This window comes from Engraulis encrasicolus, chromosome 7, assembly GCF_034702125.1.
Source record: "Engraulis encrasicolus isolate BLACKSEA-1 chromosome 7, IST_EnEncr_1.0, whole genome shotgun sequence".
Taxonomy (NCBI): domain Eukaryota; kingdom Metazoa; phylum Chordata; class Actinopteri; order Clupeiformes; family Engraulidae; genus Engraulis; species Engraulis encrasicolus.
The window spans coordinates 38,606,382-38,632,036 of record NC_085863.1 but is presented as its reverse complement, the minus strand read 5'-3'; the positions used below and the strand labels follow the sequence as shown (position 1 = coordinate 38,632,036).

Here is a 25,655-nt window from a genome sequence, read left to right as displayed (position 1 = left end):
TCAATTTTTTTTAATAATTAATTCAATTCAGCTAATTAATTCAAGTGAAAGAGCACCGTCAAGAGGCATTGATATTAGTAGTGTCTCCAATGCTCAATGAATGTGCTACTAGTACAGAGACAAACCCTAAGACTCAATTAATTGTATCTGAACACGACAAAGAGCGCAAAAAATATTGCACAGTTTATTTATTGCACTCAATAACATACAACGTTCTGTAGGTTCACCTCTTGAGTGGCCTAAAAGCTAGTGTTCCACTGTTACTTTAAGTCTGGCACCCCCCAAAATTTCAACACTTTTAAAATCTTTGTTTTCCCTGTAAGAGTAACATATAACAGTGTACTACCAGGAACAATCATGCATACAACCTGAGCCTATCTGCTCAAATCTCTTTCGTAACAAACAGAAAAGACAGCAGCTTCTGTCTTTCAGTAGATGCACATACCATATAAACCCGCATGCCTTGCTCCGGCAAAGTAGACTGACAGGTGTGGACACACCGGATGAAGAAAACTAAAAACGTACATATTTAAGTCACATATTCCTTCCAGCCAATATACAGAAGAAACACATTAATTAACACAACCCATCAGCCGATAACATAAGCCAAATACTGTAGGTTAATTAGTGCAAGGTGTTAAGAACAAAGGAATATGTGGCAAAGCTTCTACTTTCTACAGCCGATGTGTCCAGTTCTGCTGTGGAGAGGCAAGCTTTAAAAGAGCTTAGTCCATCATTTGGCAAAGACACACACGATGAGTTCAACTCCTCATTTAATTATCCAATTGCAGCAAAAGGGGGATTTGGGTGATATTTATAGAAAAAAAGCACAGTATTTAACCAGAGAGTGTTATTTCTTAAGAGCTTGAGGGAATCACACAGCCCTAGTGAATAGAGAAGGAAGGGGGGAACTGTCATGGTCAGTGTTGGGATACTCATTATAGCTATTCTCTGATAGTTTTCACAGCAACTTATATTGAAAAGGAAAGGTCATGCTGACAGCGTGAAAGGACATCCACACCACAGTATCACAAGAAACAGAACACATTGAGCATCAGTCTCACACTTTCCACCACATTTTTACCTCCTTTTTTCTTCTACAGATCGAATCAATGACAGTGTACTAGATATTGAAGGCAACAAAATACACCCCACCTCCCCCACCAGAGAATTCCACACACACAAACGAAAACATACATAGCCTACACAACACCAAAAAATTTTTGTTCTTGGAAGAAGTTCTGGCAGGCTCACCAATTAAACAAATATATATATATATATTTAGTAACATCTGAAATAGCACTATGAAAAATAGTCTTGAGATTCTATTGCCTTCTAATACAAACATTATTGGTTGTGATCATAAACTACTGTATCTTGGACGGAGCTGCTACAATATGCATTTTTTTACGATAAACATCTCATTTGGAAAGGATAAATTAAACTCATGACATTCATAAATGTCATGGGTGGATACATAACTTTTTTCAGACTTTATAAATATTAAAAACATCACAAATCTAAGTTTCTCACATATTCCCTCTTAGAAAATATTTAGTAAACATTTAACAACAGTAAAAGTGAGATTTTGTCATCTCACTTCATAAAATAGTATGTTACACATTCATTTACATTTATACAGCACATTCAGAAAGTATTCAAGTCCTCTTCATTCTCTGTTTGTGGTGCATCCTTGTGTGGTAGCTGAATTTGTTCCCCTCAAATATCACACTGAGCTGAATAGTGATATTGCTGTAAGGACTAACGTTTTTGTATTTGTACCATGGAGATATTGTTTTTCAACTTAAACTTAACATTTAAACTTAACATCCAGCATTTAATTTTATCGACTGGACATTATTTGGAAAGGCACACATGTGGCAATATAAGGTGTCTACTGGTACATATGGGCTCAAACAGCGAGCTCTGAAGGCTTAAGTCTGGAGTCTGAAAGCTCCACGTGCAGAACCCAAAGTCCACATTGCTGCCCCTCATATTGTAGAGATAGGAGAACTCTCTGAACACAACCACGACAGTGATGCTGAGAACTAGTGATGTGGGCTTGATGCTAGACCACTGTAACAGATCTCAGGGAAACAGGTAGAGGTCATGTAAAAAATGAACCACCTGAAGGACTGTGACTCACAGTATCATGACTCCCAGTCCAATTATACCTGACCTGTTTGGCCCTGGTCTAGTGCCAGGGTCTGTATGAGTCAGGGCCCTGTTGGCCATTAGCAGGCCATTACCATGCCAGCTGCAAAGCTCAGTGGTCGCAGCCTCACTGTGTGGAAGTACAGGACAGCAGCAGCTGAGATTTGAGGGAAAACTCAATGACAGAGAGAAAAGAAAACAAATACATGAAACTGACAAAATGATTCACATGGCACACACTATCTCACAGGATCAAGGATGTCAGAACATTGGGGCAAAAGTTAATTTTCCAACATGTGAGAAGGGAATGGATTGGTACAAATGCTAGGCCAATGTCTAATTAGACTCCAATCAAATATCTGAATATGAGACTGAATTTAAAATAAAGATCTTATCGTAAATGGACATACGTTTCCCCAATCTGCACGAACAAAGTTTGTATCAGACCAGGTAAGACTAATGCCCATCAGCCTCTTCATAAATACTCTGGTTAGAAGGTTTAACTTCATTGTTATCGGCATACTGTCAATTATTGAAATACTGTCAATAACACATTGTAGGTTTCCGCCCAGATTCAAATTATTTCAAAACAAGGATGCAACACTGGACTCAAAAGAACGGACTGAATGCCATCTTAATGTACAGTAATTATACTTTAAGGTAATGTTTAAAACTTCAAGGTTTTTGCCTTGTTTCTGTTTTTTAACATCCATCGTACCTAAACATACAGAACCTTTGGAACACAATCTGTACAAACATTTATCAAACTTTTGGACACATGCTGTAAGAACAAACATGTACAGTATTTAACCTTACAAAGTACAAATACTGACATGTACAGTATTTAACCTTACAAAGTACAAATACTGCTCTAAAAATTCTACAAATCCATAAATACTCTCTCCCTTTTGTTCTGTCATCAAAATCTTGAGGCAAACATTATCATTATTGTGAAATCTTCTACGTATACTGTCGTCGTGTGGTCATTCTACCAATAAAAAGGCAGCTAAGCTCTTAAAATATATATACTCTCTTGAAAAGCTGTTTCCCTGTCCCCTGCATGTGTATCTACCAGAGTTGTACAAAATTCTGAATTGAATTGAGAATGACCCCCAAGTTTAAATTAAAATTCGATTCAATATCCCTTGGGGGTGTCAATTAAAATTCAAATTTAATTCAGAAATTCTGAATTTTGCACAACCCTGAGTTCCTACCGTTGAGGGACTCATGGTCCACAGCTTTTGTATTGCTACGCAGTGCAAAACATACATAATAACCACAGCACAACAGAGTCACGCCATTGTTTGAGTGTACAGTATAAACAGTATGTGCTTCAAACATCAAGGCACGGCAACACGGATGAACTGCTACTGAACTCTCTTCTAACGTTTTGTTTTTCTTGACACTCATGTGCATGCACTTTGTGAAAGACCTGCAGCCCTAAACATCTATGTATCTAAATCAGCACTACATGTAGTATGGCAACTGAGGAGAGTGCATCCCTGTGCAACCCCACACTCTACTGTCAACCATCTGTGTGATTAAAAACATTATAATTGTATGACCTTAACAAAGGATATTTCACTTTAGGTAACAAAGAACTTTGAAAACTACAGCACCTCCATTACTGGAAATGACTGAAATTGAGATTGGGGGGAATTAAATATTGTAATTCAGCATTGACCCTGCCTTTGGTCTAGATCTAAATACTTGTCCGACAAGACCCCTGATCTCTTTTGATCAGCGTTCTGGTCTTTGGCGTCATGTAGAACATCTGTGTTGCACAATAATGCAGTAACAATAGTGCAGTTTGATTTCTGCTCAGATTAGTGTACAGCTTGAAGTGAAACTTACGCCAGCCCAGGGCCACCGCGATGAGCTCATAGGGAGTCCTAACAATGCAGTGTGGCTGTGTGTGAAAGGGGACTGCATTATCTCAGTGGAGGCGACACAAGGGGCAGAGATGGCATTTCTAAATGGCACCCTGAATGGATGAGGATGTACCACAATACTGGATGAGGGCTCCAGCAGCTTGCAAAAATGTCACAGATGAAAGGTGTGACTTACTGTCACACTTTCTTTCCAACTGTGCAACCTGACTTTCTCCAACAATGATCTCATCTGTTTTTGTTGTTACGTAACACCATTGCTCAATGGGAAAATAAAAATGGAAGGCAGTGGTCTCCAATTATTTTCCCCCAAGGACCAAATTATGTAGCACAAATTAGGCTGAGGGCCAAACAAATTGCTCCACTGTATGGCCACAGATAGAACACATACTGTGTATGTTTTCATTTGTTCCAACTTCATGGCGGGCCAAATGTTTGCCATGCCCAGGCCGGATCTGGACCACTGATGTAAGGTAACAACAGGGGAAATCCAAAGACAAAAAATGAGGCCAAAAATGTAGTGAATTTGATGTGCACATCTCCATCATTGCTGGTTCAGATGATACATTTGATGGACACATTAGCTTCCGCCTTCCTATTGACTAATCAGTGTCGCAATTACTGCAAAGTGATACACATCATTTAACAGTGGAGTGATAAATGTTCAACAGGGACGCATTCAAGTCAGCAGCTCTACTGTATAGCCGCCTACTAGAGTGCCACTGTCAATCTACTGGCTGCACAACAAGCTCATCTGTGGCGAACACTGTGTGTGTGTGCGTGCGTGTGTGTGTGTAAATACGCTCATAAAATATCATCCTGCTTCACTATCTTACAGAGGACCATTTGAAGTTTCACATTTAAATAAATATACATTTTGTTCATTTGATTTCTTTTCTTTACACTTTTTTGGTTTTTATGTCAGTCTCCTTGGTCAGTCGGCTAGTTTGTTTGGTTGGTTTGAGGACGGTCAGGCCTGGGAGCAGCTGCTTTTCTTGGCGTAGATGTCGGTGTGTCTTGGTGTGGCTAGAGGATGCTGAATAGGAGAAAAGCTAGTTGGTTCCGTTAACTGTTTGGTTGGGAGTACCATGGGTCAGGGAGGGGTGAGGAAATGCACCCTGGGTTGGTGTGTTGGGTTGGGGAGGGGATGAGGAGAGGATCTAGGATCAGGGTCAGGCCTGGGACTACTATACAGTAGCTGGGCATCCTGGAGGGTAGGTATGTCCTTGTGTGGATATAGGAGGATGTTGAAAAGGATGGACAATAGGAGGGTCCGGCCTGAGAGTACTGAATCTAGGTGTAGCCAGCTGCAGTCCATGTTGGCGTCCTGGTGTCAGACTACAGGGGGATATAACAGGGAATGAGGAGAGGGTATAGGAGGGTCAGACCTACAGTACAATAGTACAGGAGTCGATGTCAGTCCTGGGACGTCGATGTCAGTGCACCCTGGCGCGTCTAGAGCAGGATGTTGATGAGGAGGAAGACCGCGTAGAGGGAAATGAGCCACAGGCCTATGCGGCGGTCCAGCTTCCAGTGGTTCAGATGAATGCTCAATACCTGCAGCAACGCCAGGAGGGGAACAGGGGAGATTACACACCAAAGACAGTCAATATAGTAGACGAAGATAGATCAAACTACGCCTACGCAATGCAAAAGAGTGTGCTCAAGGTGTCCCTTCCTTCTTCTCTTTTTGTGGTGTTTGTGGCGGCTTGCATAAGCTATGCGCTACCACCATCTACAGAGCTAAGGGAAATCCATTTATTCTCAATCTCCGCTGGTCTCTTTAAGGGTTGCTCACCTGGCATCACATGGATGTCGGAAAAGTACAGGCTTGAATCGTCTCTACCTTATCCGCTGTCTCTGTACATACCACTCTTTTGGGTTGTTGTTCACCCAATGGCAAGGACCGACCGTGAACGGACATACCATTCATTTGAACTTTTCTGTGTAACAATGTTAGACGTTACCTGACAGAGTTAAAATAACTTCTCCTTCTCTAGGAGTCTAGCCACTGACTGGGGTAGTTTCACCAAAAAATGCCCTGATGTGCCAATGGAATGGAATGCTGAACTCCACATGAATACCACAGCGGTCCCCAACCTTTCTGGATCTGAGGGCTACCTAGGGGATGAGAATTCTCAGGGGCTACTGGCTGTTGTCAAAATCATGGCAATCTTCTTCAATGATACTATGATTGAATAATTTAGAATTATTTTTTTTAAGAAATAGTCTTTTTAACAAGAAAAAAGGATATTGTGACTAAAACCCTGTCATAGTCCGTATTTTTTTAACATCCCTGGCAGGCACATCAGAAGCTCTTGGAGGGCTACCTGGAGCCTGAGGGCACCAAGTTGGTGACTCCTGCAGCATGCAAGAGGGCTGGGTCATTTATCAACAAAATGAATCATTACATTTAGATTATATTAGGCTACACTTAGCAGATGCTCTCCTCCAATGCAATTTAAGAAAGAGGACATCACCATATATCAAACTGGCAATCATTGTTAAATGATGACAAATTGATATTTGATTAAGCACATGGCTACCGGTACTAATCATTGTTTATTACTATTGTCATTATTTACTCTGATCGTGGTGACATACTGTCCCTTTAAAGCACATACTGCCTGTTCTTATGTGATTTTGCTCATTTCAGTCGAAGAAAGATAATTTAGTCAAAACACTTGTTGAGGAGCACTTCCTTTACTTAAAAATAGTGATGTCAACAATAATTGAATTAAATGTATCGCAATGCGATTCAAGACAATGATACAAAATAAGGACGAAATACTTCTGTGGGCATTTGCAGGGCAAATGAACGTTACATTAAATTAAAGCACTGCAGGACTGGTACACACAACTGCCAATAAAACCCTGTCCAGCATCTGACTGCTTGCATTGCCTCATAACTGATGAAAAAATTGCCTTGTTTGCAGTAGAAATGCAATGCATTGCAATGCCTCATAGAATCGGACTGAATTGATTCGAATCGAATTCTGACCTTCCTAATCGAACTGAATCGCAAGGGCAGTGCCAATGCACACCACTACTCAAAAGTAATTTGTTTGATGAGCTCTTTGGACTGGAACAAATAGATGGAAGAAAAAGAGGAACTCCAAGGCACTCTTTTTATTGTAGTGGCTTGGTCACATCACCCATTAAAAAACACATTTTGGCATTGGCAAGGCTTGAGTACCGGAATGTGTTATTTCTAAGTTATTCAATGGGGTATTTTCAATGGGATAATGTGAGCAAGCCACTGCAATGAAGGCTTTTTAAAATAAAGATTTTGTTTAAGAACTTCAATCACTTTCCCATAAACAACACCATGTGCTAAGAGTACAGTCTGAAAGACTCCATGACAGGCCCTTCCATTTCTCAAGCCAGTTTCTCTCTCTCTGGACAAATGGAAAACACTACAAGTATATCTTCCATCTACCACAGCACAGCTGCCCACTTGACTTGGAGTGGCCCATATAACCACATCTCTCTCACGCGCTCTCTATCATTTCTGAGTGTGGTTGTGTGTGCGCGCGCGTGCGTGTGTATTTGTACCTACCTACGCGTATACGTGTGAACGTGTGTGTGTGCGTCCATCTGTCCGTCCCTCTGTGTGTGTGTGTTTGTGTGTTCATGAGTGTGTATGTTTGTGCCAACTTACGTGCGTGTCCGCGTGTGCGTCTGTGTGTGCGCACGCACCAGACGCACGTGTGTGTGTGTGTGTGTGTGTGTGTGTGTGTGTGTGTGTGTGTACGTCTGTCCGTCCGTCCGTGCATGTGTGCATGCGTTTGTGTGTGTGTGTTTGTACGGTACGTACCGTGAGGAAGACAGAGCCGAGCAGTAGGATGACTGAGTAGAGCAGTCCTTTGTTGTTAATGGACACCTGATGACATGAGGAGATAGAGAGTAGCATGGGGCTCACAAAGCAATTTGCAGTATCAGAATTGAATCTACAGGACAGGGCAGGCTGCCCCTCACGATGCCACTGACGGGGGAGAGAGCTGTCTCCTAAGAGGCATGCAGCTAAATGGAGACAGGTGACGAAAAGGCGCGAACATGTGACAATTTGATGTATGTGTGAGTGGAGACAAAAGGTTACATACAATTCCATTTAAGGACATTTGCTATGAATTTACAGAAAACTATTTACGTAATGTAGATACTGTACACTCTGAGCCTACCTCCAATTAGATTGTTTCACCACGATTAGCATTTACTTGATTTTGTATGGGGCTTGCAGTATCAGATTGAATTTAAAGGCTCACGCTACCAATGATGGGGGAGAACTGTCTCCTAAGAGGAATGCAACTAAATGGAGACCGGTGACGGAAAGGTGCTGACAGACAGTAGTTCACAGTATCTGACAATTGCACGATATGTGTTAGTAATGTATGTGCATATATTTTAAATAGACGTACGAAACATTCAAACTTTTAGAAACAAAAAGTCAGTTTCTTATAAATTACCCACACATTTATTTTGACTCCAATTGGATCGGGTTGGTTTAATTTGTTTTACTTGATATCAATTTCTGCACAATGAACTTGCATCTGAAGTCATTTTTCTTTTTCTTTTGCATCTGAAGTCATTATATGCCTGTGTAGATTGTATACAGTACATGTTATATTATGAAAATATGAGATCCATACCACAGAGCCATGGTCTACCACCAGGGTGCGCAGTGCCCAAGGGAAGCCCAGTCCGAGCAAGATGTCAAAGATGTTGCTGCCAATGGAGTTGGACACCGCCATGTCCCCCATGCCTGAGGACCAAGAACAGGACAGAAATGGAGACGTGTGTGGCGTGTGCCTCTGTCTTTTAACTTCAGCCGGAGGAGATATGCATGAACAACGTGCATAGACACAGCGTGGTTTTGATAATGCTATACATTTCCATTGTTTTCAAGACAATGTTGTGCGCAGGAATGGTAACATGATTATAATTACAAAGCCCTTGATTGAACGGTCCTATTTTTATGCATGAAGTTTATTGTTCATCCTACCGTGAACCATTAGCAATCTAAAGGGCTAAATGAAGAAAAAAAGAATGCAAGCTGCCATTCAAAAGCCATGTGTCTTATGAGTCTCTCTATACAGAAACAGTGGTTAACAATAGCACTCAGTCAGCTCATATCAGTACCACAAAGGAGCCAGATTGAGCCATGGTGCATGCGACTAACATACTGCCACATTTTCAGAACACTATGTGTGTGCATTAGCGAGCTATATTGAAAACTAATCAACAAAATAAATAAATAAGCACATTAATCCTGGCAAAACAAATACCCTCCTTGGCAGAGATAAATAAAACAAGATCCACAGACCTACTACTTTACTTGCAAACCCTCCAAAAAGCCAAAACCTGTTACTGATCGGCCGGCCGATAGACCAACTGACACAGTGTTGTGTACAATCGTTGCACACGATTAAAAAAAAGTAAGACTTCTATCCCTGCCGTATCATGACAAGACTGGCCATGCAGTCGGACGTACTAGAGATGCAGACCTTGTATGAAAGGAGTCCGCTTGAGCCATGGTCAAAATTCCACAATATGTACATACATACATTGACAAATTATTTTGCACACTAGCAGGCACAATACATAAACACACAAAGCTGGTAAAAACACAAGATACTTGGTGGAGGTTAAAGAAAGGTAAGAATCCATCACTGTCTTATGTCCCCAATAAAGGCCAAAGAAAACCCCATTAAAAGTTGAGCTTCCTACCCTGTCGCGCCACTATGAGGCTGGCCATGCAGTCGGGCACGCTGGTGCCAGCAGCCAGGAAGGTGATGCCCATGATGTAGTCGGGGATGTTCAGGGTGTCACTGATGATGGTCACCTGGGGAGGGAACACAGGGGTAGTTAACACAGGACAGCATGTGCTGGAAAATCATATTATTATTGGACAGACAAATGATTTGCTGACATAAAAGAACACTGTCTTATTGGTTAAGACAGGGGTTCCCAAACTTAACCATGGCAAGGCCCCCCCCATATACTGATATATTCAGCTACGGCCCCCCTCATACGGGTGGTGCCATTTTATTTTTCTGCGCATCCCCTTTCACAACCATAGTCTAGTCAGTGCCCCACAGGCATATCAAATAATAACGTAACGATAATAGTTGTAATGCTCAGAGATGCAATAGATTATTGCAATGCAGTTCTTAACTAATGGGAATACTGTTAAAGCGACACTGGGTGAGATTTTTAGTTGTTTTTAGTATTTCCAGATTTCATGCTGCCCATTCACTAATGTTACCTTTTTCATGAATACTTACCACCACCATCAAATTCTAAGTATTCATTATGACTGGAAATATTGCACTTTTCATACATGAAAAGGGGGATCGTCTCCATGTTCCGCCATTTTGAATTTCCCAAAATAGCCATTTTTAGCTGCAAAAATGACTCTACTTGGACCATACTAGAAGATATTTGTTTATTACTTAGTAAACTTTCATGTAAAGATCAAATTTGGCAATAGGCAGCCCAGTTTCAATGAGCAACATAGTTGCAATACCTTTTTTGACCATTTCCTGCACAGTGTACCTGAAACAGGCATTTGATAAAGCTCATATATTATAGACCTCATATATAGAGATAAAATGTTAATACTTCTTATTCGTATTGTATAGGTATTGGTTGTAATTACAGTAAATAATAAATATAATTGGATTTGTATTGTATTAAGCTGAAACTGGAAACGGGATGTTAGAATGCGTGATAATCCAGGAAATTACATCTAAGAAATAAAACATTTTCTGGGGGAAAACCCCAAGACCCCCTGCCAAAATGAACTGTCCGATATTTAATTCATTGACGGTTGGCAATGAATGAATGAAGTCAAGGAAATTTTGCATAGGATTATCAGTATTGCATTGCTTTCTACATATTCAACACACTTAAAACGTGATAGTACTGAACACTAATCCTCTGCTTTACGTTTTTTTTTTTAGCAACCCTTCGTGGCTCCCCCCTCAGCCCTCACTTTGAAAACCACTGGGTTAAGAGACAACATTTTATATCACAATTTGTCTCATGATCACCTTGGATTTCCTGGAAGGACTACAAACAATGCGTTCCTGTCACCATCTTCATTGTCCTACCAAATGAAGGCATAAAAGCCCAAAAAAGTTCTGAGAAGCTGGACCTCTTTTTGAAGTTGTTCACTGTAATAACTTAAGTCCTCTGACCTGAATGAATGAGAATCTTCACAGAGAAGTTGAGAGTAAGGCAAGGGACTAACCAGATAATCATCAGTATTATGGTGTTCATTGTCTTGCACAAGGACACTTCAATGTGGTCAGGGGTTGCAGGCATTCATTAATGTAATTGCACAATAATTGCCGGTTGACTCATTTACAGTAGTTCCAGAATAACTGCCTCCTGTATGGCCTAATTGCACTAGGCAATGAGATTTGTACAATTATTATGATTTGTGATATCAATTTTGAAAGGCAGACTCAGCTGGCAATATTTTTAGCCTCAAAAGAAACAATAAAGGTTCACACAGTGATAAATGCTCACAAACGAGAGTTTATTACAATAACATGGCGTTTCAGGCAATGTCCTTCATCAAAGAGCAGAGCAATGCCCTTTATGATTCCTTTTCTTTTCAGTGTACTTCTTTGGCCCAGCACCTCAGCTGGTGTGATGTGCGTGTTTTCTCTCCCTTTTCATTTTTAACATTTCTAGCCTGGCCTAGCCTGAAGTTGTATACATAGCGTCACAGACAATATGGGTGGTCCTTGGCAGCATTCCATATTCAGTGCTGCTTCTGATTCGTGAGCATGAGCAGCACAGTCCTTCTGATAGGTCAGCTTCGCTGTCTGTTACATGAGGAAGTCGACATGAATAAAGAATACCATATCAGTCACAAGGTTAACCACTGGGACGGAGATATGAGCTGTGCAATTATCCGCAGGCTTTGTGATTAGATAATTGCATTAGTGGAAATTGCACTTCAAATTAAAAATTGTGTAATTGCGCAGCACCGGTGACAATGGCACTCAAGACACCCATCAGGCTGGAGGATATTAGGGGTTTTCATTTTGCTGTTTCGCCGGGGAGTCAATTAGTTGGAGACCCACCACAGATGTCCAATGCAATGTACACTCTTCCCTTCACCGACGTACATTAACATTATTTCCTTGATACTGTGGCATGTGAAGGGAGCATTAGGGCGAATATTCACCCTCTCTACAATTGATTGATTGTTCATTTTAAACTGTGGTAAGTGTTTGTCAGCCATGAAGAAGCATTGCCTGAGGCAACTTGTCTTATTACCTGTGTCAAAGCAAAACCTAATACGAAATTATGTTTGCAAAACAGGCTAACACTGCACTATGTTTGGAGGAGTGGAATCTCTAGATCAAATGAGAGACATACAAAACTTCGGCTGATGTGGTTTCTTTTCCAAATGTGGTGTTGAACAAGCTCGCTTGTATGTAAAGGTAAAGCTGATATAGGCTAAATCTGGCATTGGCTATATCCTTTGTCTGATTACTTGGTATTGGTAAGCAACCTACAAACTGTATAGAACAAGTCATGCAGATCTTTTCCAGTTTGTAATGATTTTGTTGAGATCCCACACCACTGAACCCAGCGAATATTGGCTGGATCTGTGTGGCACCTATGGTAGCATTTGCATGTTTGACAGGTCTTACCATTAATGCTACAATTGATATGACCTATGGTATGTACTATGTTGCGTTGTCTTAGAAAAGAAGGGGAACACAGTTTTTGTATCCTACGCTCACACATCATGGTTGAGTGTGTGTGGCATAACACTGTGTACAACAAACTGAATAAGCTTTTGCGTGACCATTTACCATAGGTTAAAATACTCCCAGCTTTGGTTATGAAAGAACAAATATTTTGTGTCTTGGTGTTTCCATTAAGCAGCCACCCAAACCAGAGAGATGTATGATGATTGTGTGTGGCACTTACAGTGTAATGACAATGGCCACGTTTACATGATGTTTTTAATTCCTAATTAATAATTCAGAATTAGATAGCACTGTCGGGTTTACATTACATTGCACTTTCATTTCATTCCAAATGTTTAAGTGTTTACATGATGCTTTCAAAGCAGAATTAAGTTTTATTCAGAATTAAGTTGAGTTCATTCTGAATTAAATGTCTAATGCAAATGGGGAGGTTGTGGTCCAGTGTTTAGGAAGTTGGACAAAGCTCAGAGGGTTGCAGGATCGTATCCCACTATTACCTCTCGCCACCTTGGTCCATGGCTCAGTGCCCTTGAGCAATGTACCTGATCCGACATTGCTCCAGGGACGACTGTAACCAATACCATTTACCTAGGATAACTGTAAATTGCTTTGGATTAAGGAAGTGTCATGTAATGTAATGTAATGTAATGTAATGTAATGTAATGTAAACGAGGCCATTGAGTGTTGTGTTGTCAGGCCTTACCATCCAGACCATGACATAGGAGAAGATGGCGATCCACAGGGTGGAGCTCATGAAGGTGACCATGAACCAGCGGTGCCAGCGGGGCTTGATGCAGTTGGGCACGGTGTAGTACAGCAGCATGCCCAGCGGCCAAGACACAACCCACTTCACCCGCGCGCCACAGCCATCTACATAGGGGGAAGATAGGAAAGACAGCTAACACTTTACAATAACAGTCTTAAAAAAGCTTTATAAATACTTTGTAAATAGTGAAGTAATTATCAGCAAAACATTTACAAATGTCTGTAAATGAGTAAGAAATACTATGTTCACACAAAAGACACAGCACACCACCGACTTCACCCGCATGCCACAGCCCTCTACACAGGGGGGACATAGCAGAGCCATGGAAGTAAGAGTAAGGATAATCCCATTGACCTCCGTGTTCCCATTTGAAAACAAAGATGGCGGCTCATGAAATGTTTGAAACATACACGTAGTAGATCGCCATTGACATAGTTCCAAAACAGTTCCTGGAAGTGAGTGCCGAACACAGAAAGTGCCGTAAAGGTAAATTTAATTAATTTTTACGCCATCTTTGCCTGTTATATAGCGGTTCTGTGCTAGTCTCTAGCGGAAAAAAGGCGTTGTGATGGCGTCATGATGGCACCAGTGTCAAATGTCATATTCAGCTTTATTGTCAATTTCTTCATATGTACTGCTAAACATACAAAGGAATTGGAATTACGCATCTAACTGTCCCATGTGTAGACAAGATAAGACAAACACTGAAGTGCAAGGCAGGACAACATCTAGGGGCCGGCATGGCTCAATGGGGCAGCCATGACACAATGATTAGAGCGCTGGCTTTAAGATTAGAGAGTTGCAGGTTCAAATCCTACCCTTACCAGCAGTTTCATCAATGGCTGAAGTGCCCTTGAGCAACGCACCTAACCCCACATTTCTCCAGGGCCTCTTACCAATACCCTGTGCCTAAATAACTGGAAGTCTCTTGGATAAGTGTCAGCTATCCACAGCCATCCACTTCTGCACAGGCAGACAAACATGATGGCATGGAGCAAGATGGTCAGTGGTTGCCCATAGAGAAAACTACCCAATCAGTGCAGAAATCAGCTTTTGCAAGGAGGAAAAGCTCCTATTTACTCAACGTGGTCAATATCCCAGTTTCATATTGCAGTATAAATACTTTATTAGAGGGCAGTATTCCCAAGGTGAGGAAGGTTCCAATCCAATTTAGTCTCTGGCTAGCACTTTATAAATTATGCCTATGCATAATAAATGCTAAACTTTTCCAAATAACTCATCAAACAATTTTGCTGAACAGAAAACAGTATTATTTATTTCTCCATTAGGCAGGAATTAAAGAGGTACAATTCAGGTACAGGTAAATCTACACAGAAATGGAAAAGATACAGGTCAGTTCAGTTTATGCAGTTCATATATGATGGAATATAAAACTCAGGCACCTGGCAGATGGAGGGGTCTAAACGGTTCGTCTCCCCCATCATCGTCCTCCTCCTGCTGGGCTGCGTCTCCTTTCCCTCCCCTCTCCCCGTCCACTCCATCCTCCTGGGCCTGCCGGTCCACGCTGCCCCCGTTCTCCATGGCCCCGGAACCTTTCACAGGGGTTCCCCCTGCCCTGGTCTCTCTGATCAGACGTTGCCTCTGGGTGGGGGAACAAAGCACTTGGTTTAGAGCACACAAACTGGAAAGGAGGTTTGGGGAGAAAAAGAAAAAAAGTTAAAAGAGAAAAGCTGGGCTCCATATGGACAAAATATACAAAAGATTAAAAAAAATCCTCCTTTTTTCAGATCTTGGGTCTTAAGGCCGCACAAACCAAAGACACATAACAGCAATGAGACAATAATAGTTAATTTAGTATGCAAGACAAGTGTCCAATAGTACAATTATGTTTGTGACTAATAGTTGTTTTGGAAAAAGCACAGCCTTTTTTAAAATATAGATTTTTTTCTTTGCAAGATCACTCATTTTTTGCTTTAAAAAAGTGCACCAAATCATAGAGGCTCAGTATGTTTACAGCAGAGACAGGTGGTAAGGCTAAATAGATGTGATAAATCAGAGGCGCGGACATCCAACATCCAACCTTGCAGTAAGTGAAGCCATTTGTCACCTCTGCCTGTGCACTAAACATTTGGTGATTTCTCACATTAGTGGATTTACATAACTGATAGATTCTCTTAATTCAGGATCAGCAGGTTTCGTTGGAATAAAATATGTGGAAAAAATGCTTTTATTTCCTAATTCCAGATATCCATTTCTGGCCAAGATTAATTTCACTGACAAAACATTATTTTAAGTAAAGCCACACTAAGTAGGAGTTTACTTAGTTTTGACCTTGAAATGTTCCCAAATTCGTTTTAGTAGCTCAAGTGGATGAAAGGCACTTCTGACTTCTGAGTCCAATGAGGTCTTATCCAAAGCAATTTAAAATGATTCAGACACACTATTCTTCAATTGATTTATGTCTATATCATAGCTGACAGCAGCCCTGTTTCCCATCTCCTGCCCCTTCCCAGTATTTTCCTTATATAGTCTGTCACTGATTCTTGAAAGTTTGGCAAAAACATGTCCCTGCAGTAAAATATTAATTCTGTTGAAAATCAACTAAATTTTCACAAACAAAATGAACCCAGGTAATGGCCAAGGGGCCTGTCACACGAATACACAGTTGTTTGAAATATTTAAGTGTAATTTTATTACTTTTCATGGCTATAAACCTGTCCACACCCTGTAAAAATGCCTGTCCCAAGGACTGGCATCATCATTTCAATTGACTTAAAATACAAAAATCACTAACAGAATTGAACAATATCACCATGATGTGGAAGACCATATTAAAGTGGCTGTACAGGGGTGGATTTCTCAAAGGGGAAGTAGCTAGTCGGTTAGCAACTTTGCAGAGTAGATACTATAAAAGTTGCTAACTCCTGTGTCTCGAATGTTAGCACACAAAGTAAATACTGCTTGGAGTAATGTGCACTCTGAAGTAGTGGTGACTTTGAAAGTGAGGCGCCTCCTATCCGTATCTCGACAGTGAAGTTGAAGTACAGCTGGAGTAGATCCATTGAGTCCAGACATCACCTCAGCCACCCCAAGTAACACACAGCGCTAGTCTACTTCAGAGTGTGACTCCACCCATTAGCTAAACTTGTAGTACATATTTGACCACAAATGTATCAATATATTTTAATCCTGTGGTGCAAAAGCGATGAGAATCAATCGACATGCACACAAAGTGATGATAGCTGCGAGAGTGTTCAGAACACAAATTCACGTCATGTCATTTGTTCGTGAAAAAAAACGTCATATCCTTGGAATCTGATGAATCCCACACTAATAATATACTTTTAGCTGTATACCGATTGAATTTCGTCTCATTTCGATGTGTAATTTGTGAAATATTTAGATTAGACATAAGTATTGATTACTCCCGGAAATGCGCTGGATTACGTGTCAAGTACTTAATTTCTTTTGGCGCGAATTTCATTTCATAGCCTAGGGGTATTTACGCTTGCCTATCAATGGGAAGACGCGAGCCACGCGGGTTCGAAACCAGTGTGCAGCATGTTGACAACAACTCGTGAAATCGTGTTTTGGACCCTACAGTGTAACACATTTTCCCTTGGCTGCACGTGTGTGTTGGTAATGCACAACATAAATTATCTATTTCTGCCAGATATTTCCAAAATTGTGGCACTGCAACCATGTGGATTCGAACCGGTGTGGCTTCTGCTTTCCCATTGGGATGCAAGTGTTAATACCACTAGGCTATGGAATGAAATCCGCGCGAAAATTTCTTAGAGATATGACAGTTTAACAGACGATTTTCTGGGAGTAACCACAACTTTATTGTCCAGGGCCTTGTTTCCCAATAACGATGGTTCTTAGCCTTACGTGTGTCGTTAACCAGTGATCCTACGAATGTTCTTAGATTTCCTACGACTGTTTCCCAAAGACACTCGTACATGAACGCGCGTGCACAGCCTCTAAGATCATTCGTAGCGTCACTCTTAAGGATCGCTGTCCACATATGTGGTGCTGAAGTGTACTCGGAGTGAACTGCGCCGTCATCTGCTGCTAAACCATTTACAAAATGTAAGGCGTGTGTCAGTATCAAAAGTTGTTTTCTATAAGGGTGGGACTACATTTGTAGCAGTTTGCAACTGTCGACAGGAGTTATTGTTGGCAAATGAAATAAAATGCACACACAATGAAATCATGCAAAACTCCCAACTGACGGTAATAATGAGCTACGCCGTTAAGACCCAGATAAAGCGCGTGCACTTGGCTACTGCAGCTTAATATTTAAGAAGACAAGTAGGCCTAGGCCTAGTTGGAGTTTCAAATTGGGATGCACAAAGTTACAACCTCAAGGCGTTCAAGGCTTGACAACTGTCGGGAGCACCTCAGCATGCTGTTATGAAAAACAATGTCCATCAACATTGATACATCCCCTCGCTGCCTTTTTGTTATAGCCTACTAGAGTCGGAATAGGGAGAGGAGCTTGAAACATGTGGTGAGCGGTGCGCAAAGTACCGCGCGCTCAAGACTTTCACAACTGTGAGGACATTTTTGCACGGCAGTCTGCTGTTATTAAAACAAAACATCTACACGAATCCCCATCGCTGCCTTTTTATTTTTTGTCATAGCTTACCCTTCGCCTACAACTATCATGTATTTTCGGCGTCGCCTTCCCTTTCTTAGGCTACTTGAAAATGAAAGAGGGTGCAACAACTCGCTGACCATTTTTCTTCAAAAAATATAAAATAAATAGGCCTAAAGTTTCGGAAGTGGCCTTCCGACATCAACACTCTTGTCTCTGGTTGCCGAAGCCCCTTATTCATTTTGCCTTGTTCTTGTTCATGAAGCACCCACACAAATTATGATCGATCACAGTTTAATTATGCCCGGGTTTATCAAACACAGTCGAACTATTTTACTACCTGTAAAATATTTCCAAACACATTACTTTTATTTTATAGGCCTACACATCCACAATTAATGTTACCTTCTTATTTTCGTTGCAGTGTCAACTGTGCTGCCATGATATTTAGGCTACACTCCCGTCTTAAAACATCAACTTGAAGCGCAAGTTTCCTCTTTTCCTATGGGTGTCTCCACTGTGCCATGCCTCTCGCGTCTTAAAACAGCAATCTTATGCGCAGGTTTCTTCTTTTCCCTTCATATCCTGTGGGTGTCTCCACTGTGCCATGCCGCTACGATCAATCTTAGCGCGTTAAGACTACTCTAGACCACTCGTGGATTGCTCTTAGAGTTACGTGTCAACCTGCGATGGTTCTTTGCTAAGTTGGCTTTGGGAAACGCTCCGTGAGCTCTACGATGGTGTTACGTGTGAACCTAAGTAGCACGTAGCGTTAAGTAGTACTTAAGGCCCTTTCGGAAACGAGGCCCAGATATTTTACAAATTACACCTCGGAATGAAACGAAATCCAATCGGCATGCAGATAATACTGCATTATTGGTGCGGACGGTGTCAGATTGTAATGCCACGGCCGTGTTTTTTCACAAAGAAATTACAAGGTGTGTTGTGGAGGAAACAGCGGAGTCACGGTGTCGTGACATCCAATCAAATGTGCTGGTAGTGGTTGTACACTATTGCTTTCTACTTCACGCACTGAATTTAGGAGGAAACAGCTGAATCATGACTCAGCAATCATGCTTATCTCTTGTTGCTTCTTTGGTCACGCACTGCAATGCCAAGAAAGTAAGTAGCGGTGTGGACTCAGGAAAGTAGCCGCACTACTTTTGGCTTACTGTGGGAATAGTAAGGTTTCGAGAAATGCACGGATTTCGCCTTGAAGTAAGTAGATAACTACAAAATACATCTGTAGTTCAAAGCTAACATTGCGGAAACGCACCCCAGATGTGCACATAGTGGATGTAAAACAATATTTACTATTATTTACTGATTGCTCAAAATGTGTCCAGCATATTGGTCACCACTGTCAGATTTTTTCTAAAAGACAATAAAATCAGGTATGCACAAGGTAATTTTCATTACTGAGGACCCCTTTTCAAACCTTTAGCTCTACTGCCTACTTCACCATCACTGAAGCTCCTGTAAGTTTATTATTTTGTCCTCAATTTGTTAATTTGTTTGGACACTGGTACTGTCCCAACCATAAACTGTCAACACCGTCGGGGGTTTTAATAGTATTGTATTACATTAATGTTAATAAATATATTTTTTTCAGAAAAGGTATGAAGCACCCAAGAAACAGAGCGAAAATGAAATGGCTAATGTGAACAAACAATGCATAATATTTAAAAGAGTGCTTTTTTGTCTCACACCGTCAGATGTCACCACCGTCAGATTTTGTTCTGCTCATCATGTTGTTCCATATTTTACTAAATTGTGCTGGTTAATGAAACATTACTAGGCATGTTAGTAATAATTGTGATCCAAAATGATACTCTAGCCACCACTGAGGTGCATTTGGAGGTTTTTTTTGTCAGAAAACCTGACGGTGGTGACATCTGATGGAGTTCACCAAAAAACACATGTTTTACGTGTTTTTGATATGTTTTAAGAATATGCATACAATAAGTATCTACAGTTATGTTGAATTTTTTAAAGTAATTCACTTTAATACAGCAAACATGTGTTTTTACTTCTAATTCTGTCTGCCGCTGTTGACAAAACAAGAAAGAGCCCATTTTATGAAAAATGTTAAACATGGGGAGCTTGGCCAATGCATTCACTGCACAGCCAAGACCTACATCTATGATAATACACCTCTATATTTTGGATTTGAACAACTTAAAAGCTGTTTTTACCACATTTTCAACAACCAGTGGCTTACTTCCTAGATAATCTAACTAATGAAGTAAAAACACCTGCTCATACTGTGCACACACAAAAATAAAGTGTTTATGCAAGATGCCATTGACTTGAGAGGGCTATTTATTTTGCTAAATGCAAGTACTAATTAGGCCACTTTCACCACTCTGTCACCACCGTCAGTTCTTAAGTCACCACCGTAAGTAGGAGTTTTGGACATTTTAAAGGAATGTGCTTACAACATTTTCCTTAGGAGTTGTTGAAATATCAAAGTAATAGCCAATTTAAGCCTACACGAATATTTGTGAAATTACAAAAAATTGTTTGTTGTATTTAGGCGTTAAGTAAGCATCGTATGACGGTACATATTTTAAAATTAGAACACATGAAACAGTATTAAAATAGAACAAAAGTGAATTTTCAACATTTAAAGGCATAAGACTTATGTGTGAACCAAAGTACACATAATCACTTAAAAACTCCAGATACATATGCAACCAAATCAATACAATTTGAATAACTTTTAATTGTGTCTGACGGTGTTGACAAAAAACAAGGTATGATCGGAGAAAAGCCTGATTTCTGAAAAAAATACATAATGGGGAGATTGGCCTTATGCATTTCTGAAAAGCCAAGACCTTAGTCTACGAGGATATACCATATAATTTTGTAATTCACTTTGTTTTTTTCTGTCAACATTACAACCTCTTTTAGCCATTTTTTCAAGAATCAGTGCTATAGTACTCCATACATGACCAGATCACACTACATTACCACCATTTACGAACATGAAAACAAAATTTTCCCCTGGGACACCACAAAAAAGACAAGTATGGTTTAGATGTCTTGCTAGGCCATTACATTACACCTAGCTAGCAGCTTTTATTACATAAGGCATCTATGTACAGCTATAGCATTGGTTACAGTCCCTTAAGCAATGTGGGGTTTGGTGCCTTGCTCAAGGGCATTTCAGCCATGGATTGAGATGTGAAAAGTTGAAGTGAAAAGTGAAGGGGTGGGTGCTGTGGCGCAGCGCGCTAGGCCCCCCACATTTGGTTTTGCATGCCCACGGGGACCCCGGTTCGAGTCCAACCGGGGTCATTTCCAGGCCCTCCCCCGTCTTTCTCTCCCAGTCATTTCCTGCCTGTTCTCCACTGTCCTTTAATAATAAAGGCCAGAGGGCCCCAAAAAATACATAAAAAAAGAAAAAAAGAAAAGAAAAGTGAAAGCCCTACTAAGAAACTCCAACTACCATTGTCATTGTGACACAGCACTCCACAGCACACAGTGCTCACTGCACACAAAGAAATTGCATTTATGCCTCACCCGTGCAAGGGGGTGCCTCCTAATGAATGATGCCCCAAGAAAGCAGTGCAGTGGGACGGTACCATGCTCAGGGAACCTCAGTCATCGAGGAGGATGGGGAGAGCACTGGTTAATTACTTGACCCACCAACCTGGCGGGTCAGGAATTGAACCAGCAACCTTTGGGATACATAAGTCTGATGCCCTCACCGCTTACTCATGACTGCCCAAGGAAAGGTAAGGGTGGGGTTCGAACCTGGAATGTTTGGAGGTAAATACCACCTCCCTAACCATTAGGCTATGGCATATTCATGTATCCACAGGCCCCACCCCCTTCCTCGCGTCTCCCATGGCTACCTCGCTGATGACGATGCGGCCGGCCATGCTGAGGCGCGTGCGGGGGGAGAAGTGGGGCGTCATCATGATGCGCAGACCGGCCTCCGAGAAGGAGAGCTGGTGAGGGTGCAGAGAGAGCAGCTCGTCCACCATCACCACCGGGGAGTCCTGCCCCGAGCTCTGACCTGGAGAGAGAGAGAGAGAGAGAGAGAGAGAGAGAGAGAGAGAGAGAGAGAGAGAGAGAGAGAGAGAGAGAGAGAGAGAGAGCATGAGTTGGTCAGAGACAGGGAGAGACAGAGAGACAGCACAGCAGAGTCCTGACAAGAGCTCTGGTCTGGATATGGGGGAAGACAAGATGATACCATGATGTGTAATTACAGAGACAGACGGACAGACAGACAGACAGACAGACAGACAGACAGACAGACAGACATACAGACAGATTGCAGCAGTGTTCTAACCAGAATTCTCACCCTGAATGTGGAGGAGGACAGAGGACAGGAGAGAAAGAGAGAAAGGAATAGAGAGAGAGAGAGAGAGAGAGAGAGAGAGCATGTTTGCGTGTATATGTGTGTGTGTGTGAGAGAGAGAGAGAGCGAGTGAGAGAAACAAAGAGACTGAGAGAGAGAGAATCAAAGAGACTGAGAGTGAGAGATAGAGAGAGATATATGGAGAAAACAAGAGAGCACGAGAGCACAAGAGAGAGAGAGAGACTGAAGCTATTGAAATGACAGGCCAGTGTGAAATATTGCCCTCTATAATTTCCAGAAAATGTAGCTGACCTTTCTGTTCTTCCCCCGTTTAAAGTTATGACAAGATAACATTATACATTGTGTGCGTATATGGAATGAGCATACGCTTCTCTATAGCACAATTGTACACACAGTGTCAACGTATGGGGCATTTTGTGTGCTTCACTTTGACAATGTGGCGACACAATAAAACTACTGAAGTGCAATGTAAAACAGACCGCTGCCATGCAACCCCATCCCCCCCCCACACACACACACACACTTACACACATACACACTGCTGGACATCCACCACACTCACACACACACACACACACACACACACACACACACACACACACACACACACACACACACACACACACACACACACACACACACACACACACACACACACACACACAAACACACAGACACACAGAGAGGAACGGAGTCTTGTATCTGATATTAGCGTCATCAAAACCTGACTGGGGTAAGAAATGACGTCGGAATGGCAGAGCCGGTGTAAACACAGCCAAGAACAGATTATCTGCGAGTTAAAAGAGACGAGAAGCAGAGCGGAGCAAAAAAAAACATATACAAGAGAGAAGGGGGGGTGAGGTGGGGTGTGGAGGGACAGAATTAACCAGGGACACTTGAGCACGGGACTTTCCATACCGAGTTACGTACACAGACGGACAGTATTATACACAGAGCGCAGCCAAACATATACACACCATGACAGTGCTATATACACCAACACACACATACACACATACAATGTCTCACACACAAATATACAGCCACACAGCACACACACACGAGCGCACGCACGTGCGCACAGACACGTACTTACATACAGGCACAGACACAGACACAGACACAGACATACACACGCACATGCACACAAACAGAGAACACACAGTCCTGCAGAGGTGAAGAAGACCCGTTCATGAGAAAAGACACACACACACACACACACACACACACACACACACACACACACACACACACACACACACACACGCATCTGTCGCAAGTCGCATCTGTCACTGACAGCAGAGAGATGGGGCCCACACGGTGCAGGCTGGGCAGTCACCTCAGACAGGGGGGAATGAGGAGCCAAGGCAAACGGCTCAATAAAATGTCACCCCAATCGACCAACACAGACAACCGCTCACTATCAGAGTGGCCGTTACTGTGAAAACAACCTGCCGCTCGGGCCAAAACACCCGATAACATTCTCGATAAGCGACAAGCTTAAGCAGCTACACAGTAAAACCTCCCCCCAAAAAACACATTGTTAATTTAACACTTTGAGAGTCAATTTAACATCTTGTAGGGTTTATATGGCCCCATTGTACTTTGTCAGTGTGGAATTAACACTGCATTTTTTAGGTTTTTTATTTGTATCACAAATGAAGGGGAACGTTTTTTTCTTTCTTGTTGGGGATACTCAAGGCGAGGCGGTATTGGCAGACAGAGGAGTTGCTAATGTAGGAGGACCCTTTCTGAGGAGAGGTGATAAGACACTGGCTGGCTGGGTGGCACTAGCATTTTCAAAAAAAGTGAGCATGCTTGTGTTGTGGACTTTGTCAGTTGTCTTTTCTTTCTTTTGCTTTTTTTGTGGTCGAGCACACAGTAAAATGTGAATTCTACACACTTATAGAGTTTGTGTACTACAGATATAGGCCACTTGGGGACAGTAGTTCTAATACAGGTGGAACCTTTTTGAAAATGATCAGACGTGATCACACATTAGCCTGATTATCAGGACTTTCAAATCTCTTTGAGACTTGGTCTGACCAAGAGCATAACAATATTCTCAAACGGCATGGTTGACCCATCTCCCTTGGTTTGCTACTGGTTGAGGGCAGAAAAGGCTGAGCAAAAGTTTAAACCAAACATTTTCTTAGTCCCCATCGAACGTCTCAGCTTAAACTATGTCACTGCTTTGAACACGTCTCTACCCAGGACCGTTAGTGATGCTCAAAGTTGATTGCTTCCCGACAAAGTGGGTGGAGTTCCCACACCAGGGGGAACCCGATTGTACCTGAACACGCAATTTTCCGGAGCGTGTGTAGCTGAGCCGAAGGTGTTGCGTCATTGCGAGGGCAGAGCCTGGGTAATCACACATGACGAGAGACATTGAAAGGAACTTTTTTGAGGACATAATAAAACAGCTCTCTCAGACAGGTGGTGTAAGGGGGGGATCTTTTTTGAGGACACATGGTAAGAGAGCTGTATTAGAGGTGGTAATAGAAGAGGGAACCTTTTCTGAGGAGCACCATGGAAGTGTTGCAGGGCATGCCATCTTCTCCTGAGTTGTCATGGCGATGGCGTGAGCAGCATTCTCCTGGACCCCGGCACTGTCGCACTACAAATCCACCAATCTGGGTGTTAAACCTGGAAGCATCAACATATCATCATCAGAGGTTACTAAAATAGGGTTGTGCAATATATCAGCATTACTTCTCATTTGGATACACTTTTAAACATGCTGTCGAGACAATATCACAAGGTCAGTATATTCTTTCATTTTGCAGTATCAATTTATCAAAGTCAACTTTTCTGGAGTAATTGTTGAGTAAAAGTGAATGTTGACAAAAAAATACAGTATTTTGTTCAATCTATAAAATATGCCTCCTGCCCCAGACTTAGGTACAAAAACAACACAGATACATGAAGTCACAAACAGCTCCCAAATAGGCACCAAAAACAACCACCCTCCTACAGTCCAGACCTGGGCCTGGTGCTCGGCACAAATAACATGAGCTTAGCGAGAGCCAGACAAGAGGGCTCTGGCGTTTGTCACGAAAGTCATTCCCGTGTGAGAGGAGAGGCTAAAGGCGTTCATTAGGAGCCAGTATCTGAGGGGGGACAGTATAAACTGTAAATTCTCAGGCCCCAATAGGCAACAACAGGATGGCTTGGTGGGCTGGTTGGGCGTGCGGCGCTGGACAGTGACTCACTTCATAAT

The 25,655-nt window shown here is 41.8% G+C and overlaps 1 protein-coding gene across 1 annotated transcript in view; it reads right to left on the bottom strand.

Moving 5' to 3' along the window:
- The window catches only part of LOC134452841 (sodium/potassium/calcium exchanger 3-like), a 53,134-nt gene continuing 27,479 nt past the window's right edge, over positions 1-25,655 (bottom strand). The window contains exons 9-17 of the mRNA XM_063203476.1: positions 25,648-25,655; positions 24,948-25,081; positions 21,966-22,129; positions 14,948-15,146; positions 13,482-13,648; positions 9,771-9,885; positions 8,693-8,805; positions 7,861-7,926; positions 1-5,600 (exon numbers count right to left, since the gene is read on the bottom strand). The exon at positions 25,648-25,655 is cut by the window's right edge and continues 46 nt beyond it. Coding sequence (XP_063059546.1) covers positions 5,499-5,600; positions 7,861-7,926; positions 8,693-8,805; positions 9,771-9,885; positions 13,482-13,648; positions 14,948-15,146; positions 21,966-22,129; positions 24,948-25,081; positions 25,648-25,655 — 1,068 coding nt within the window. The 3' untranslated portion in view covers positions 1-5,498. The remainder of the gene's footprint in view (positions 5,601-7,860; positions 7,927-8,692; positions 8,806-9,770; positions 9,886-13,481; positions 13,649-14,947; positions 15,147-21,965; positions 22,130-24,947; positions 25,082-25,647) is intronic.